The 18,526-nt window shown below is 44.8% G+C and overlaps 1 protein-coding gene across 3 annotated transcripts in view; it reads left to right on the top strand.

Annotated features, from left to right (window-relative positions):
* GPBP1L1 (GC-rich promoter binding protein 1 like 1) overlaps nucleotides 1-13,875 on the top strand; it is a 34,624-nt gene extending 20,749 nt beyond the window's left edge. For all 3 annotated transcript variants that reach the window (XM_033000438.2, XM_033000440.2, XM_042804096.1), the window contains 7 exons: nucleotides 1,005-1,077; nucleotides 2,261-2,454; nucleotides 6,429-6,569; nucleotides 10,836-10,994; nucleotides 11,565-11,689; nucleotides 12,589-12,691; nucleotides 12,946-13,875. In XM_033000438.2, coding sequence (XP_032856329.1) covers nucleotides 1,005-1,077; nucleotides 2,261-2,454; nucleotides 6,429-6,569; nucleotides 10,836-10,994; nucleotides 11,565-11,689; nucleotides 12,589-12,691; nucleotides 12,946-13,092 — 942 coding nt within the window. In that variant the 3' untranslated portion in view covers nucleotides 13,093-13,875. The remainder of the gene's footprint in view (nucleotides 1-1,004; nucleotides 1,078-2,260; nucleotides 2,455-6,428; nucleotides 6,570-10,835; nucleotides 10,995-11,564; nucleotides 11,690-12,588; nucleotides 12,692-12,945) is intronic.
* The last annotated feature ends 4,651 nt before the right edge of the window (nucleotides 13,876-18,526 follow it).

The following is an 18,526-nucleotide window of genomic DNA, read 5'->3' as shown; positions in this document are numbered from 1 at the left end:
GATGATGGCAACACTGATTCCTGAAAGGTCTGCCAAACAGACTAAGCTCTCCTGTGGTGTGAGCACCCCTACTATAAAAACTGACCTGTAAGTAAAAAATGGAGCACTGAAACAGAGGAATTTCTAGGGTCTGAGGCAAGAATTTATGCTATGGTGTGACATTTTTTCCTAACTCTTATAGAACAGGAATGCCTACTATTTCAGAAACTCATTATTAGAGACTTATGCTGTCACCATAGTAACTAACATATGAAGAATTAATTAAAAAAGAGGAAAAAGATGGCTTTATTTTGAACTGAAGTTATTTGTGACGGGGGAAGAGGAATAGCTAATCAGGAGCACTTGTCATTGAATGCTTAGATTCTCTGTACTCCGCTCTGGGCTTGGATATGTCTTTAGTTGTTCCACTAAGTTGAATTCTGATACTGAATCAAAGGTAAGTATACAGAGAGCACCAAGTCTGCATACAGTATTGTCCTGAAAAGTGGACTCTAAAGCTTTACATTAATTTTCCTGCAACTTCTTTGTAAATGTATATATATGAATTATTCCTTTACATTGGGAGCCTAGTATTGCTTTTGTTTGTTTGTGAGGTTTTTTTAATTTGTTAATGCACAAATTTTGTATAAAAATATTTGGGAAATGAGACTAGATTCTTCAGGTACTGATGATGTGGATTCTGTTTTATATTTTGAGCTGATAATTACATACCTAAGTCTTTTATGTGTGTATTGGTTGGTGGAATATATTTAATTGCATAGTAGAAGACTAAAGGGCCTATCCTGAATCCTCTGGTAGTTCTGTTGAAAGTATAGCAGAAGCCAGGGGGAATACAGGCTTGATTTTTAGATGCCTTGTGACAAAGCACTTTCTTCTAATTCAGGTGCTGTTCCAATAAATCTACCTGTATTCTGAGTTCCTAGAAGCATACTGTTATGTTAATACTGAAAATTTTTTGTTACATGTGATGTAATGATATACTAATTTGCATTGTCTTTTTACAGCCATCTTTGAATCCAGAAGCTGGAAGACACAACAACCAGAACAAACCTTTAGGGACACCTTCTGGAGTATGGGGTAGGTAAAGGTAGTTACATTGCTGTACAGAATGCTGATGCTGAAGCAGGAAGTTGTAACTGATGTTTAAATGTTCATTTTTTCACTCAGAAAGATTTTAAAGGCTTAACTGAAACAGACAGTTTGCAGCTTTTACTCCTTTGTTGTTTTCCTCCCACAATCTTTACTAATCTCCTGGTCTTTTTGTCTACTTGACACTGTGCTTGTCTTGTCATAAAAAAAAAACTTCTAGTGGCAGTAATGTCACTGTTCTGCATTTCCTTCCTGTCTTACTGCAGTTACAATTTCATGCAGACATCACTTGAAGAACAGAGCAGATTTGAGTGAACTAGACATTAGTTCCAGAGTTGTGACGCTCACATTAGAAATACAGCAAAACTCACAATTCTGTGGTTTGGATTTATATGATTTTTTTTTTTTTTTTTTTGGTAAAAACTCGGAGCATGCTTGTTTTTGAGTCTGATTTGGTATCCCAATCTATGCCTTTAAACAAAACAAAAAAAAAAGTGTATCAGAGTACCAATTTTAGCACCTAAACACAGGTTTGTTAATCGATATTGAAAGTGTAGGTAGATTAGTTGGGTTAGATACTGTAAATAGTACAAATACAAAAAAAAAAAAATTCTTGCTATAGTGTACCTGATTGTATTCTTTTTGCATGTTTGTCAGGTAGCTATTGTTCTCCTCAAAAAATAACGACAATTAGCATTTATGGGTCTTTTAGCTGTTTACACTATTACTGTTGTTAAATTGTTCCGTCCCTGCAGATGTGTTGATTTGGGCTAAGAAATACTAATTGCACTTGTTTGTAAAAGCACTGTGTCTTTTGAGTTATAAGTTATGCAAAGTGTTTTTTCTGTGTTAGTGAATTAACAAAGCTGATCTATGTTTGCTCAGAAAAATGCTAATATCTTTTGCAATTCCTGTACTATAATGGAAGGCTGTTAGCTGATGCCACTCTAAGATTTTCCCCTTAGTTGCAAGGGAGCTGTTGTGATTAAATGAAAAAAGATTGGACTTTGACATCCTTATCCTGTATTTTTGCTGAAAGCTGAAACAAAAGAACAGCTGATAGCAGTCTCAGATTCAGATGTGTAACATCTGAGGTTGAGAGGGGAGAAACTGAAGCTGTTATGAAACTGAACATTTGTATTTCAGAATCTTTCTCATTTTGTTTTTACAGAAAACCCCCCTAGTGCCAAGCAACCTACCAAGATGCTGGTCATCAAAAAGGTTTCAAAAGAGGATCCTGCCGCCGCCTTCTCAGCTGCATTCACATCACCTGTTTCTCACCTGGCAAATGGCAACAAAGCCACCACCATTGTCCCAAGTGTCTACAAAAATCTGGTTCCTAAACCTGCAGCTCCTCCTTCCAAGGTACAGGGGTTTCTAGCAAAGTTAGTGAACTGGAGGTCAAGGAAGTCTCTTCCTTGACAAGGGAATCAACCCCCCAGCAAACAGTAGGAGTTGGAATCACATAGTTTCTGGGATAGTGGCCTTTAGAGTAGAGGTCTGTTTACTGCTAAAATTGTTCCCTGTCAAAAAGCCGTTTGGTCTTTTCCATACAGAGGTCTGACCTCTCTTCTGACTATACTAATGTCTGTATGAATGGCTGTGTTCTCATGCATTAGACAAATCCTTATCTGAATTAGACAAAACAAGCAACTCTAGAGAAGTGGAATGTGTCCTATAATGTGCTTGAATTGTTCACGTGACTACCTTGAAAAATCTTTATTGGGTTACAATACTTTGATGTGTTTAAAACACAATTGAAGCTAAGATCAGATTAGGTTGTAGCATCCTGTAATTTAGCTCTAATTTAGTTGAGCCTTAAAGACAACCTGGAAAAGTAATGGGTTTTGTGCTAGAATTCTTTAACTGAAAGAAATATAAGAGTGTTGTTAAAAAAACAAGTAGTTTTTTTTGTTACTTAGTTCTAGACTTTATCTTGCCCATTTTTTCCAGAGAATCTACATGTATTGTTGTCCTAGAAACTTTGTAGGATTGATAGTGAAAATATTTAAGAAACTAAAGAAAATTATCAGCTAGGTTGTTCTTTAAAAAGGTATCCAAATAATTTTGAGTTCTCAAATTTATTAATTACTAATGCTGTCTGCGACATTTCAGCAAAATCCTATGATTAGAGTAGATTAGTCTTACGCACTTCAAAGAGAAAAGCAAAATAGGAAAGATTAACAACTTTTTTTGTAAGAAAGCAAGTTTAGAGCTTTTTTCCCCTTTATAAGTTTCTCTTAATTCAGGCTAAACTCTGCCAGCTACAGCAAAAATTCTCATGGTTAAAATGATTATCAAATAATCTTGTATAAGCCCTTAATTTGACTACTGATCTCCTTCTTGGTGAGATGGGATAAATTGGCCCATTATAAAGGTTATTAATAAAAGAGTGTTTAATTCCACAAACAGTTTTCAGTCCATATACTGACTTGTTTAGAATAGTTAAACAAGATGCAGCTTCTGATGCATAGGGAGCCTCCTGTGCCTATTATTTTTGCTTGTACAGCTTGATTGATATATGTGTATTTATAGTCTTACCTGGTTTTAGTCTGAATTTTTTGAGTGGTCATTGAAACAAAAAGCCAAAGATACAGTTTCTCTCCAGACTTGTAGATTGTCTCTTTGATTGCTTCAAAGTAAATAGAATTCTAGTGAACAGTAATGCATACAGCTTTGCTGTCGTAGCTGCTGTTGTGTGCAAAAATGACTTGTGAGGTCTGAAGGTTAGTGCTGTACCAACTGTAGAGATTGAGAGATTGAAATGCACTTCTGAAAGCTATGTAAATGTGGTTACTGCTGGTCATGGTATACCTGTTGCTTGAAATTGTAGAATTTGGACATAAAAATCTGTTTAGCTATTATGCCTTGCATTTGTTTTGGCTACTTCTAAAGCCCATGGTCGGAGGTTTTTCATTAGTTGCATCTAGAAGTGCTGTCTTGAAGATTTTCCTAATTGTGTTCTGAAATTAGACTCTGGAAGTTTTGATTCTTCAGATTAAACAAAAAGTACACTAATCAGTGTGCACAGTTGGAATAAACCCATTAATTTTTATAGATAATTTGAAAAATACGATCTCTTTTTCTGAGACAGCCTTGTGACTGTGGTATGGAAGTTCAGCTTACATAAAAAATAATGGTAGGGCTTTTTTATTAGCTTGGTTTACATGTTACATAGCTCTCATTTGCATTCCAGATTGTGTATCCATATTTAAATCAGAGATTATGACAATATGTAGTGGTAGCTGCCTAAGTTCCTTCTAATGAAGCATTTACTGTACTGAACCACTTGGTAGGCCTGTATTACACCTGGATTCATACAGAAGTATTACAGTATTGATAACCTATGAAATGCTATTTGGCTAGTGGAGAAGGTATTGACTTTTGATACGTAGCCCAAGACATCAGTCATGTTTAGCAGGATACGCGTATGTACTTAAGTGGTTTAGAAATTAATTTTTAAGTGTGTATGCACTGACCTGGATCAGTGATTATTGGGGGAGTATGGCGCTCCTCAGCAGTGGGGGTTGCAGTAAGGAAGAATTGTCTGCTGGTGTCATCAACAGCACTTTTGTTCGTGAATGGTGACCATTAGCAAAGATAAAAGGTGGGATATCCAGCATATCCTTAGCCAGAAAAAATGTGTACATTATGCCTTTTTTAAAGGTACAGACATAAAGCAGCTATGGTAGGATGCACTATTCTGAAATCTTCTAGTAAATTGTACAGAAATTGCAGTGCATAAAGTAGTAGAGGGGTCAAAACATTCCTTTTGACAACGTCAGCAGTATTAGAATGCTGTCACAGGCAAACTAAATAAAAAATGTTTTTGTTAAGTTGTACCAAGTAGTATTGAAAGGAAGAGAACTGGTGGCAGTGAAACAAGTGCATTCTTTCTTGGCTAATTGAGATGGCTAATTGTTCACAGTCAAGCAATCCATGAAGGTCATAATCTGCAAACAATTCCTTCTGATACTCGTTTCTAGTTGTGCTTGAATCTAGTGGCCTCCCTAAGAAAGCAATAGGGGTCTGTCCTTGAATTTGTCTAAACTGCCCCTTTGTGGAAGCTGGGAGAACAACAATCAGCAGCTAAGAGCTGGGTATCTAAACAGTGCAACCACCGGATCTGCGGAGGTAAACTTTTTGTCATAGTAATTCTACACCCTGATTTTAGTACCAGGCAATATTGTGCAGATTGGGATATTTCCTGGGTTTGAAGGGAATGTTTGGAACGTGTGCTGTGAATGCCAAATAATTCATTCGATAATGTGGCCTGCTTTTGTTTTTAAGCTGGAGTGGAAGAGTAATACTGCTGGCCTCCCATACTTATTTATTACTTATGTATTTAAAAATTAATCAAATAACCCAGTGGAGAGTGATAACATACTGAAATAATGGCTTATGCTCTCATTGCTTGCAGAATGCAAGATCTGTTGCATCTTGGATTTAACTGAATCCCACTTGTGCATGAGTTATTTTGCCAATGACTTGGAAGTTGGCTTCAGAAGTCTAATGGGTCAAAGGAACCAGTATGTTTTAATGCTCTGAGAGGTGTTTTTCTTGTGCTACTTGATACAAGTTTCTTGTTATGATCCTTTTTGTAAAGATTGTCACTTCACAGTGTTTGTCCTTGGTTGATGAGAGGCTCGAGAATAACATTCCCAGTAACAAAAACTTACCTTGAAGTCTTTGCTTTTCAGCCAAATTGCCAGTATATTTGAAGGGATACTGCAGAGAGTATCCAGAGCAAAACAGCAAGTGCTCATGCACTTTAATGAACTGGCTGCTTTTTCTTCTTTTTTTCTTTTTTGTTTGTTGTTGTTGCTAAATCAATGCAATGATGGGTGCTTTCAGAGCCCTAGGAAATAAGTAATTTGCTTTCTCAGCCTGGACAGAAATATTCCTTGATGTGCTTCTTCCTCACACAGGGAAGGCTCCTGTCAAGTGATTCAAACCCTTTCTTTGTGACATACAGCGCTCCCATATGAAATGTGAATTTAATTGGGATTTTTTTTACTTCCCATCTGTGGGTAGTATGCATTGCATTACTTGGTGGTGATTCCAGTTAATGAAGAGCGATGCTGGATTTTCTCTTTGAGTTCTAACAGTGTTTTACTGGAGAGTGGTGCCCATGAAGCAGAATTGTGTGTGGTAAGGGATAAAAAAAGTAATGGGTGTCAAGATAAACTTGTTGAGACTGTTCTTGGAGAGGGAGGGGAAAAAAAAAAATCTGTACAGGAGCCAACATAATATTTGTTTATTTCTTTTACTACTTGCAACCAACCCCTTCTTGTGCCTTACCATTTACTGTCCAGTATTTTGTGTTCTCTTCAATATAGCCAAGTCCATGGAAAGCCAACAGAAGTGAACATAAACCAGGCTCGCTTTCCTCCAGCCGTGACTCTGCCTTTACCAGTCCAGTGTCTGTAACCAAACCAGCGGTACTGGCGAGTGGCTCAGTCCTCACCTCTCCCAAAGAGGTAAGGGATTGGGTTTGGGAATAGGGTGGGAACTTTTAACACCATCACCTGCTATAGCTTAATCATGATAAAAGTCCTCTCTGTACATGGTACCTACCTTTTCACCCTTTGAAAATGACTCACTTGTACATTCGTAGCACGTTCTGCCACATCTCTGATACACTAAAAGAAATAAAATGTCATTTACCTGGATGTCAAGCCATTGGTGTTTGTCCAAATGTATTAGAATTTCCCTCCAATATAAAAAAAAAAATACCAAGGCTTTAAATAGTGTTGCATAACTAGACACGCATAGACTTTGTGTTATCAGAGTGCAGATATCAAGAACTGATGTGAATAGATAGGTAAACTGATATGCTGTTCCATAGTATGGGAAAAGAAGAGGAAGGAGGGTGATCTGCCTCATTTCCTTTGTCTAGAAGAACAGCAGCACAAGCAATGAGCTCTGAGGGGGCTGAGGGAGTTTGACAAGTGTACATGTGTCTTCAGCTACAGTGTCTGTTTTCGATGTTGGTGTTGGAAGGAGGTAATCTGCAGAGGTGGGAACTGACTCCCCTCTGGTTTTGGTCTGAAGTGAGAGGAGAGAACCTTGGAATAACATTTGGTTAACATTTCAGCGGTAACTGTGACATAACATGTTTTGGCCAGCATTGCTATGCTTCACTTCATAGCTTGTGTACAAAATAACGGTTTGGACCTTGAAATTCCACAAAGCTTAATAGAAAAGTGACACTGAATAACTTTTTTTCCTCTGTTCCTGGGAATCAAAATTCAACAGGTTTTGTGATAATATGCGAAAAGAAAAGAAATAAAAGACTGCAGTAAATGACATATGCACAAAATTTGAAATGAGTGTGTTTGCATTTCAGGTGTAACAGTTAGGTTTTTTCCTAGCTGTGCATTTGTCTTGTTCCTTTAACAGATCTTACTTCTAAAATAAGACCTTGTCTTATTTATGATTCTCTGCTTTGCAGGCTTTACTTCGCAACAGCCCGTACTTTTCTGCTTTAGCCACTGCTGAGTGTAAAGCAGTCATTAAAAGCAATAGTTAACAAGAATGCACATGTCACTTCAACAAATAGATCTTGCACTGTATTCCTTTCCTTTACCTTGCTTTTCTCTGTCCCTAGAGTGAGTCAGTCCTTTGTGCTACTGACAGCCTTCCTTTGTGTAATGCACAGCGCACAGTATGGACCCCTTTGCAGCATAAATATGTAAACTTCAGTAGGCTTTCACCTCCAGGTAGATGCTAAGAAGGGCATTCTCTTCCTATCATACAGTAGTAATGCAAGTCATCTCCTTCACCCACCCACCCTACCCCCCTAAGAAGGTCTTGCATGAAACTTTAGTCAGCAAAGATGTCAGGTACTAATCTGACAGCAGGAGTAGGCAGCCGTTTTTACCCCTGAACAAGCAGTACTTCCTTGAATACTTCTTGTATTACCAGCGTCAATCAGCTAAACAGAAAGGGCTTAAAAATTCCTCCCAACTAAAACTGAACACTTGTAATACGTTTTTCTTTTAACCATGTTGGAGACTTGCAGTGTGAAAACACAGGACCGTGGCCATCAAATACTGCTGTAATCCTAGCTCCACAGGCCTACTACAGATAATCTCTGCCTTTTTATTTCTGAAAGGGGGATAATGCCCCTTCTGCAGAAGTGTTGAAAATAGCACCTTTATTCATAAGAGACCATGGCATGTTAAAAACTAAAAGGGTGCCAACTGGCACTGTGTCCCCACAAGCAAGTCTAAGATAATCAAGTTAAGATACAGACTGAATTCTAAAAACAGTTCAGGATGACTTTTCTGTAAGAGTAGCCACCCTTATTACATAGACTGACATCTGAACAAATCTGAGATGATGCATAGTGCTCTCATATTTAAAAAAATAAATAAACAGAAAACAAAAGCAGCAAACTGAGAGATGCCTTGATGTTTCAGTCAAAGGGCTAGGCTTACCTTTAGGAAAGATGCCAAAAATTACTACTTGTACCCTTTGAATACTAGAAGAGAATGTTATGTAAAAACCCTTCTACAGGAAGTTATGCATAAAACCAGAACTGAGGTGAAATTAAATTCCCTTTCAGGAATCTGTTGTTTCTAAACTTTTGCTATAACTGTCTTCCCCTAATGTGTAGAAGTTAAGTTTTAGTACCTGAGCAGTTCCATTAAACATTAAAGCAGCCACTAGCAAACTGTTTCAAATTACCAGATGTGTGAGCCAGCACAGGCAGGATGCAGGAACATCCTCAAAACCAGGGACAAAATGCAAAGAGTAAATTTATTCTTGCTGCTTCACGCCCCAGGGGATCTCTGCAGCAGCACCTGGGCAGAGGCTCAGAAGCGGGGACACAGGAACCACGGAGCTCGGTCCTTATTAGCCAGAAAGAGAAGAAAAAGATCTCAAACCTGCTGCTTTTGCTTGTGTATCGGGGGTTTTCGCAGGTGTAGTTTTCCACTGTGCTTTGATCTTTCCCACAGCAGGACAGGAATCTCAGGCATATTTGATAAGGTGCCTCTGAGTCTGTCACAGGCCTATGTTATCTAAACATGGATGTTATACGTGTCAAACACACAAAACTAAACAACAATTAGTATGATATATGTGTTTTTTGACACCCCAGCTGCAAGTCACTTGAGCGTGTTTACAGTCCTCCTTGCCAATCTCCCATTATATTCCCGCAGCAGAAGACATCTAATTTTTAGTCTCCTTTTTTCATTGTTACCTTCTGTCACTGCAGTCAAACTAGTTACCGTGTTCAGAGCTTAATTTCAGTACTATGCTTGCTTTTTATCCTAATGTTCACCGTCACTTGTTATGTCTGTTACAATTGCTGATCTGTTCCTTACTGTGTTGAGTTAGGCAAGATCTGCGAAGGCCACTTGAGAAACATTTACTGTAAGACATTACCTTCAGTGTGCACTTACCTCAAAGGCATTATTGCACACCAGTGTTTCATGTGCAAGAGGCATTAGAAATACAGGCAGCAGTTGCTGCCTTGTTTTTGTTTTGCTAAATATTTTAGTTTCCTAGCTCCTTGCTCAGAGCACTGTATGTATGATAAAAATACTTTGCAAAGGATATTCATTTTGAAGAGCCTGAATTTGCAACCTTCCCACCCTAGTTTAAAAAAAAGTCAGGGGGAGTGTGTGTAGGGGGGGAGGTGTGTGAAGAAAAACACTACAGGCTTTAGGAAGTTTTACCATGTTTTAATATTGAGAAAAAAAATCAAACTAAGTGAAGGAAAATAATAGTTTTGCACGCGAGATTCAAGTGTCAGGTATCCCTACTTATGACTGAATTCCTCGTTGTCTTAGACTAGCCAGGTGTGAACTCTATATGTGAGCAGAAGGTTAAGATATCAGGAATTTTCACATAAGGTGTTCTTAGATTTATTTTTTTTTTTTTTTGCATGTCCAGTCAAGATGATGGAATAGATTAAATTGAAAGCTCATGTTGGTTAATAGTGTTTTTGTTGCGGTGTCATGGCTGGGGTGCTGCTAATGTTGAAACTGTTGTGCCTTATGCCTGGTTTGCAGAATCAAGATAATTAAGGAAGCTTAGGAAGAGCACAGGAGACATTATGGTGGGTTCATGAAGTGAGCTGAGCAGATTTCCCACAGGCTCCAGGGTTGTCTGTGTCTGGCTCCACACTGACCCATCTGGGCTGTGAGTGTCCACTGCAAGGAGTCAGCAGTTTGTTCTCCAGGGGAGGATAATGAGTCTGTGGCTACTTATTTCACATCCAGTTGTGGTTAATTAAAGGTGTGACCACTCCCTGAAGTGAGATTACCACCCCATACCTTAATTTCAGGGTAGAGTCTGTCAAGATGGTTTAAGACGCAAATTTGAATTGAGCCTAATCTCCTTAATTTTTTAATTTTTGTAGGGTAAGAGTCTTGCATGAAGTTCTCTGCTTTAATATTCTGTTGTAGGCTCCAGCATTGCTTGAGAATGTTACATTGCCAAGGAAGAAAATTAATGTATTTGTGGCCATGTGAATTGACTTCTAGGGAAAGAAAAAAAATTCAGAGTTGATAATGATAGGTGGGAGAACAGTGTGCTGGTAAGGGAAGAGGTGAATGTGCTGCAGCAGTCAGTATTTTGATGGGAATTTGACATTAGTTTTTCTTTTTTTGAGGAGTTAAGAGCCAGCCAAAGAACTACTGGATGTTTGAAAGGTGTAAGCACAGACCCTGAAGAGGGCCTACCTTTGCAGCAATGTAGTATGAAAGTCTCTATATTCTACCTTCCTTGTATAGAGTCCTTCCAGCACCACCCCTCCCATCGAGATCTGCTCTTCACGCTTGACGAAGCTGATGCGCCGTACCACTGATAAAAAGAGCGAATTCCTGAAAGCACTGAAAGATGATAGGAATGGGGAGATAACAGAGAACAGAGAATGTGACAAGCTGGATGATGTAAGATCACTGTCCTTATTGTATATATGATCATTATGTATTTAAGGAGTTGGGTACTGAAAAAATAAACCAGGGCAGAGTATGTAATTCAGGCTCTGGAGGAGGGAAGGAATGACTTCCATTGGTCTGGCACACATGCCAGCAGAAGTAGTGCACAGCACTCTGACGAAGGGAGATCTATAACATGATGAAATGCAGATGGATAAGTAATAAACAAGGTAGAAGGGAAGGTCACAGGCGGCGATGGTAATCTGCATTTTTGCAAGGATTCTCTGAGTAGACCAAAACCGTATTTTAACTAGCTTTCAGACTTCTTTGTGGAACTGTACCCACAGGAAAGTTGAATTCGGTGTTTGTGAAAGGTGCAGGATAGTGGCTCAAGCCTCAGAGGCTTGGACCAGACCTCTCAATGCAGAAGTCTGTGGCTTAATTCTCAGTCCAGACTCTGCAAAAACCACTGACTCCAGGTGAAAGGCGATACTTTACTTCCAAAAACAGAAGCTTGAACTTAGAACCATACTATTGGCATGGCCTGTGCAAGCACACTTTGATGCTTTTATTTTTCTTTAGATGGAGAGCAACAGCACACCAGAACCAAAGGAAAACTGGGAAGAGAACTGCCATCAGAATGGCCTTTCTCTCCCTTTGCCGGAGGAGGGGGAAAACCTCTCTCACTCATTGGAAGCAGAACACAGGTAAGTAAATGGCAAAATAAGGTGTCTGGAGTAAAGGAGGGTGAGTCCTTGGACTGTGTGAGGAAAGGGAAACTATTTCAAAGAACTCTCTAGGAAGCAGCAGGAGCTTTGTGTGTACTGAACTAGAGGTGTGTGGGCTTTGTGACTAGTGCTGGACTGGGTGGAGTCTTATTGAAAATAAACCAAGACACTGATGACAGATGAGCCAAGACTTTGCCAAGGTCTGTAATTAAATTCATATGCTTCTCTAGTGCCACATCCCTGTGTGTTGGTGCTGCCTAGATATTTACCTGCCTACACCAGGAGTGAGCACGAATCTAGTGTGATTCTGGTTATTTACTAGCAAGTGTTGTAAGTGACATGGTCTGAAGACTGAAGATACACCCTCACACACACACACCATTTTTCTGTCTGCAGTTAAAACGCTCCTGTGCTGCTGCTTTATATGCTGTAAAAGTGGGAGAGAGTTAAGAAAGTATTTACCTGGTATCTCAGCTTGTATCTCGCTTCAGTGAGTAAGCAGTGTGTGAGCATCTGATGTAAGCAGGTAGTAAGTTTTAGGAGAATCCTGAGCTGTGACACTGGTTTGATTGCCTCATGTCCTCCTTTAGTGTTCTTGGGTGGAATTTCAAATCTCTGCCTTGCTTTCCTTCTGCCAGACTAGTTATCTATCCATTGTAGAGGACTGCTGATAATTAAATATTTGTAAAAGACACCAAGTATGAAAAATGCTGGGTAAACACAAAGCATTGTTGAAGTGTCTCTAATATAGCAGATTCCCTGGTGAATTTGGAGTGATTTAATACAAAACTTTGTGCTTCATGGATAAAATGTTCTTACTTTTGCCATTGTTCTCTCGCTTTAATTTCTGTGCCCTTTTTATTTTCTCCACAAATCAGGTTATTGAAAGAAATGGGATGGCAGGAATATCCTGAAAACGATGAGAACTACCTTCCCCTCACGGAGGATGAGCTCAAAGAGTTCCAAATTAAATCAGAGCAGGTATGTTTACAGCTCTTGACGCTCATGACTGCTCTTGTCCCTCTCCCTTCTCATGCCCAGGTCTTCTGTGGTGTAATTCTTAAGGATGTTTGAGAAGACAAAGAATTGAAGTAAGGTTGTAGTGTGATTGATGACTGCATTATCCATGCAGAGCATGTGTATGCACTCGAATACATCATTTGTGTCCACAGATGGTTGGTGACAGTTACTCTCTGCACTTTTACTTGTTTTAAAACTTGCTTTCATTCCTACAGCGAAGAAGAAACGGATTTGGGAAGAACGGATTTCTTCAGGGCCGCGGCTCCAGCCTGTTGTTCCACTGGAGAAGCACTTTTAAGACAAAGATTGAGGACTCAGACACAGAAACTAGTAGCAGCGAAACGTCAGATGACGATGCCTGAAAGTGGGCACAAGAAAATTAAAATAAATAAAACCAACCCAATAAACTCAGTTCATAGTTCAACATGTGTTTGGGGTTGTATAAACTAAACAGAGTTTATTCTGTCTCCAGTCTGTTCAGTTTTTTTCTTTTGTTGTTGATACTTCATGCACAAGGGAAATAATTGTATCCCAAAGAAGAGAGAAATTGGCTTCTTTAGCTTTTTCTTTTGGTTTTGCCCTAATGCTTAATAGAAGTTTGTGCAGCTAGCAAATTTTGACAAAAATCCCTTGTGGGGCAGTGCACAAGTTCAGTCTTGTAAGCAGGACACAAGTGGCTGACTGATCTTTGCAACAACAAGCTTCTAACAGTGCCGCCCGCATTACATAATGTCGTGCGGTAACAGTGTGCTAAAACAATCATTGTCAATGACAAAATGGCTATTGAAGTTCTAATTATGTTAAATTAATGCTAATAACATTAATTTTTTATTTTATTTTATTTTTTTTTTTGGCGGCTCGGGGAGCTTCATCACTTAACCAGGCGTTTGTGGTTTTCTTTTTTTGGGTACAGCTGTAAAATATTTGGATATAGGAATTGTTTGTGTTCTTCTTCTTGCAGCCTTGATATTCAGGGTGGATTGTAAAATATAAATTTTTTGTGAGATTTCAAAGATTAAGATTATTTTGATAACATTATTTACAGATTTAAAAAAGTGACTATCACATTGAGTCTGTATGAGGGGGAAAAACTACTGCATCAAAAATAACTAACTTGGAATAAATATTTTGCATCAGTTTGCCAATTCTAATTGTCTTTCTTATGTAAGAAAAGCTTTCCTCTAAAGGGACCTGCAACTTTGGGGGTTTAATAGCTCTGGGGATAAATAGTTTCTTCTCCCACTGTATTTTTCCACTTGGCAAACATTGCTGTAGCGCTCAGACTGCAGGAGCTAACTCTTCCTTTAAGAAGGGAGAGGGAGAACAATGGTGAGATGATAGCCCATGTTTGGTTTTGTTTTGTTGGTTTTGTTTTTTTGGTTTTTTTAAAGAAAGAAAATAATTCAAATTATCTTCCACTTAAAGCAGTGTGCTTTTTTTTTTTCCGCTTCATACAAAATTGTGAAGCTCGACTGGTCGGTGTCACTTGTTCCTAGTGCAATGCTGCTGTTTATGTTCACAACGTGGCAAGGGAATGTCTGAATCCAAAGCTGTTTTCATTGAAATCTTTTTTAAAAATTCATGAAAACATTTCTATTAGATTAAAAAGGATTTTACAAACAACTCAGTTGTGGCCTAAGCTATTTCAGTGTCTGTTCTAAGTTCAGCTTGTACGCAAACCTTTTGGACTGGAGAGCATCGGCATGGTTGTGCACTGTTTGCAAGTGGGTTGGACGGAATCGCATGCTGGGTGCGAAATCCCCGGGGGGATTTCACCCGAGGTCTTGCTTCGGTCTTTTTAATCCACTCCTGACGAGGCAGGGAGGGCAGATGCGCAGCGTTTAGCCGTGAATCTTTGCACCTGAACTTGAGGGAGGGCACTCGGCAGCACCAGGTGTAACTCTGTTCTTTGTGCCTTCAGCTCCGGCCGGCTGCGGGAGGCTGGTGCTGCGCTTCACCCCGGGGAAGGACGGGGGCCGGGGCCGGTTCTGCATCGCTGCCGGCCGGGAGCCAAGCTCCAGCCCCTGGGTCTGGCTGGGAGCGCGCAGGGAAGCGCTTGGGCTCCTCTCAGACTTTTTGCAGATCCTCTGGTTCCTTTTGAAGGTCCTACCGCTTCGGTCCCATCAAACGTGGCTTTTGTCTGGAAGAGTTTATCCATTTTTTTTAAGTACGTGCCTTCCTGCATCCTTCCCAGTGAAAAAAAAAAATATGTAAAGGCGTTTGCACTGTTGTCAAGAAATGGGGTAAGTTCCTTCACTTCGCCTCCACGCTGGCAGCCACTGGTGATGGGCAAACTGGGAGGCTGAACCGGCCCTGCTGAGTGAGGAACCTGCCAGCTGGGGGACAGCCACGCGAGACCCCTGTGTCCCCGGAGCTCTTTGTGTTTATTGCCAAACCCTTCCCTCAACCTCTGCCCCCAGCCCTCCCCTGGGCCGCGCACTGTTTAATCACCGATGGAACTTCTAAAGCCTTACTGACTGCCCGGGGGCTGAGCGAAGCCCCGTAAATCAAGCAGCATTTTTTTTTCCTGAGTAAATCACCGGTTTTCTGTGGTGAGTAGCGCTAGCAGCACGGTGAGAGGGGGTGACTGAGAGGACCCTGTGGCTGCTCAGCAAGCAGCGTGGGGGGCAAGGGGGGGAAGAAGTGGGGCTTATTTTGGGAACAAGGGTGGGCCCCTGGCTAGCTGTGGCAATGAGAAGGGGGCAGGGGGGGGGCAGGAGCAGTTTCATGTCGGTGCAGAGACTGTCCAGGAGCTTGAAGAGGACAGCGCGTGGTTATAAGCTGCTGCAAGGAGCAGGCCCCCCCCTCCCCAGGAATTAGGAAATAATTTGGAAAGCAAAGTGGGGGACGGGTCAGCCTCATGCTGTGCATTGCTGCTGTTGGGGCCTTCCCCCGTCTTGGTTTCTGTGGATCACTCAGGTGACCAAGCAACATTTTTGGGTTTTGTTTTTTTGTTTTTGTTTTTTTTTTTTCTTTCTTCCCCTTTCCAGTGCCTGTGGTAAACACTGGGACTCGCCAGGGCCAGGGGTGCGGCCGCCCTCCCTCACCCGTCCCAGCGTAGCAACGGCGGCTTCAAACACCGGCAGCCGGTCGGTGCACAGGTCCCAGCCCCGGCGGGATGACCCCCTGCCCTGGCCGGGTGGCACCCCCAGGTAACCCCCACCCCGCTGTGCTTTCCAGGGTGCCCCATGCCGGGTGTGGGGGGCTTCATCTGTCCCCACTGCCGGATGGCTTTCGGCTCCCGGCCGCTGCTGCGGGCGCACGAGGAGAAGCTGTGCCCCGGGACCCCGGTGGGCAGCGGCTCCTGCCTCCCGGGGGGGCACCGGCCCTCTGCGGGGGGGACTCCGGGCTCGGCGAGGAGGCCGCAGGACACCTCGGTAGTGTGGGGCGTGGGGGGACGGGGCAGTCAGTGGGGACAGGGAGAGGGAGGGTGCTGGGCTGGGACGTGCTGTGGGCGAGGAAAGGGAGGGTCACAGCTCCCACAGCTGGATCCAGCCCAGCCTGAACTGGAGCACCCCCCCATCCTCCCCTGCGCCACATGGTCAGCCCTCGGCGCTCATTTTTGCCAAAACCAGAAAAGTTTATATTATTAAGCAGTTTTTTTTTCCCACCCTCCCCACCTTTTCTTCCTGCTTGCCTCTGCGAGGTCGGGGGGTCCCAGCGTGGGGGCCGTGCTGAGCCACGCCATCTCCTCCTGCTTCCCGTGGGGGGACGGCCGGGGCCGGGGCGAGGGCGGGGGGCTCCCCTGGGCAGCGTGCTCACCCCCCGCGAGAGGGCCCTGCTCCGGGCGGGCGACCCCGCGTCCAGGAGGCTGCCGGTGCAGGTACGGTGAACCCCACACCCCTGGGGCGGGCAGCAGCACCCCAACATGCCCCCTGCACCCCAAGCCCTGTGGCTGGTGGGGTCCAGCCACCCCCCCCAGCCCGTTGCGACCCCCCCCCTGTGCAGCAGGGAGAGCCCAGCCGGGGGCCAGCCCCGGCGCGGGGGCACGGGCAGCGGGCGCAGGAGCTGCTGGAAGCCCACGAGGGCCACATGGCCAAAATCCGGGCCAGGACCCAACAGCTGGAGCAGCAGCGCGAGGGTAGGCACTGGCAAGGGGTTTTGGGGTGATGGGGAGCCACCTGTGGGGTGGAGTTAACCCCCAGGGAGCGGGGCTGTGGGGACTGTGCTGAGGCCCCTCCTGCAGCCCCTTCACCGTCCCACAGGGCTGTGCCAGCGGCTGGCAGCGCTGGGGACCGGGGCAGGTGCGACCCCCCACCCTCAGCAGGGGGAACTGGAGCTGAACCGGGCCCCAGCGGTGCTGCAGGATCCTGTCGGAGGGCTGTGGCGTGGAGGGTGAGCCCGGGGGAAGGGGGTGGTGGTGCTCGCCATTAAGGGGGCCCTCAGCACCCCCCGGCCCCACCTCATTCGCCTGTTTCCTCCCCAGGGCTGCCCTCCGCCTCGACGCCCTCCTGTCAGCCGCCGGGCCGCTGGCCGCCGAGGCCAGGTGAGGGTCTGGGGGTGCCGGAGGAGCCGGGCTGAGCGTCCTGCCGAGCCCCGGCAGCGGCTGAGGCCGGGGCTGCGGCAGGGCGCTGCGGCTGTCCTACCTGCAGGCGGGGGGGCACAACCCGGCCATCTTGGACCAGCTCCTCCACCTCCAGCTGGAGGCCACGGCGCTGGAGAAGAGCCCCACGGGGCTGCGCGGGGGCAGGAGGATGGGTAAGCCCCAACCCCGGCCCATCCCCGAGGGGCCCCTGGCTCCGCAGCTGAACACCGAGGCAGCCCCGGCTGCGCGGGCAGAGCTCCCCGCCGCTGGTGCACAGGGCCTGGACGCGGCGGTGCTGGCCCTGGAGCTGGAGAACCGGCGACTGGAAGACGAGCTCTTGGCGCTGAAGGTCAGGAGGGAGAGACGAGCAGATGCCGGTAGGTGACGGGTCCCAGGGACCGGGGCAGCTCCCACCTGCACCCCCACAGCCCCCAGTTGCCTCTGGGGTTGCAGTTGTCAGAGCCCCTGGGCTGCACTGGGGGGGGGGGGCGGGGACGACAGGAACACTTGCACGGTCACATCATTGAGCGGGAGGGGACAACGTTCCCTTAGACATTGTGGGGGGAAACAAGGAGGGGAGAGTCACAGCAGCAGCACAAATGGGACCCCCCCAGTGACCCTGCACACCAGCCCAGTGGGACGACAGGGGAAGGGGTCGCTGGGGGGGGGGGGGGGGAGCATAAACCCTGCAGTGACGCGTTCCTGGCCCTCAGGCTCCCGGCTGGCCCAGCGGCACATGGAGGAGCTGGCCCAGCTCCAGGCAGAGGTGAGGATGCTGCGGTGCCACGTGGAGCAGATGGGGCCACGGCTGCCCCCAACCATCCTCCCACCCTCTGTGGCCCCCCCACTCCTGCCAGCCCTGCCTGTGCCAGAGCTTTTCGTGGTAAGAGCCCCCTCCCAGGGCGATTTCCAGCTTTGCAGCTAGGGGAGATGAGACAGGTGGCTGACCCAGACTGGATGATGGGTGCGGAGGTGTGAGCTTCGGGAGACCCTTTGGAAATGCTTCCCTGGCTGCAGCTGGGGACACCTCCTGCCCCACAGACCCAGGGCCACTGGGGCAGATGTCCCCCTCCCAGTACCGAACCACGGGCAGGAGGCGCTCTGCACACCCCATGCCCTGTGTGGCAGGGGGGATGCTGGGACCCCCCTCCCATTAACACCGATTTTCTCCTTTTGCAGGAGTCCCCCAGGGCAGTGCTGGGGCCAGGCAGTCCTGCAGGCCCCAGACACCCCTATGCTCCCCCCACCCTCCCCCTCGCAGCCCTGGAGGA

This window comes from Tyto alba, unplaced genomic scaffold (genome assembly GCF_018691265.1).
Source record: "Tyto alba isolate M040663 unplaced genomic scaffold, T.alba_DEE_v4.0 Super-Scaffold_1000006, whole genome shotgun sequence".
Lineage (NCBI taxonomy): Eukaryota > Metazoa > Chordata > Aves > Strigiformes > Tytonidae > Tyto > Tyto alba.
Note: the sequence above shows the minus strand (reverse complement) of the source record. Positions and strands in the feature narration are given on the sequence as shown.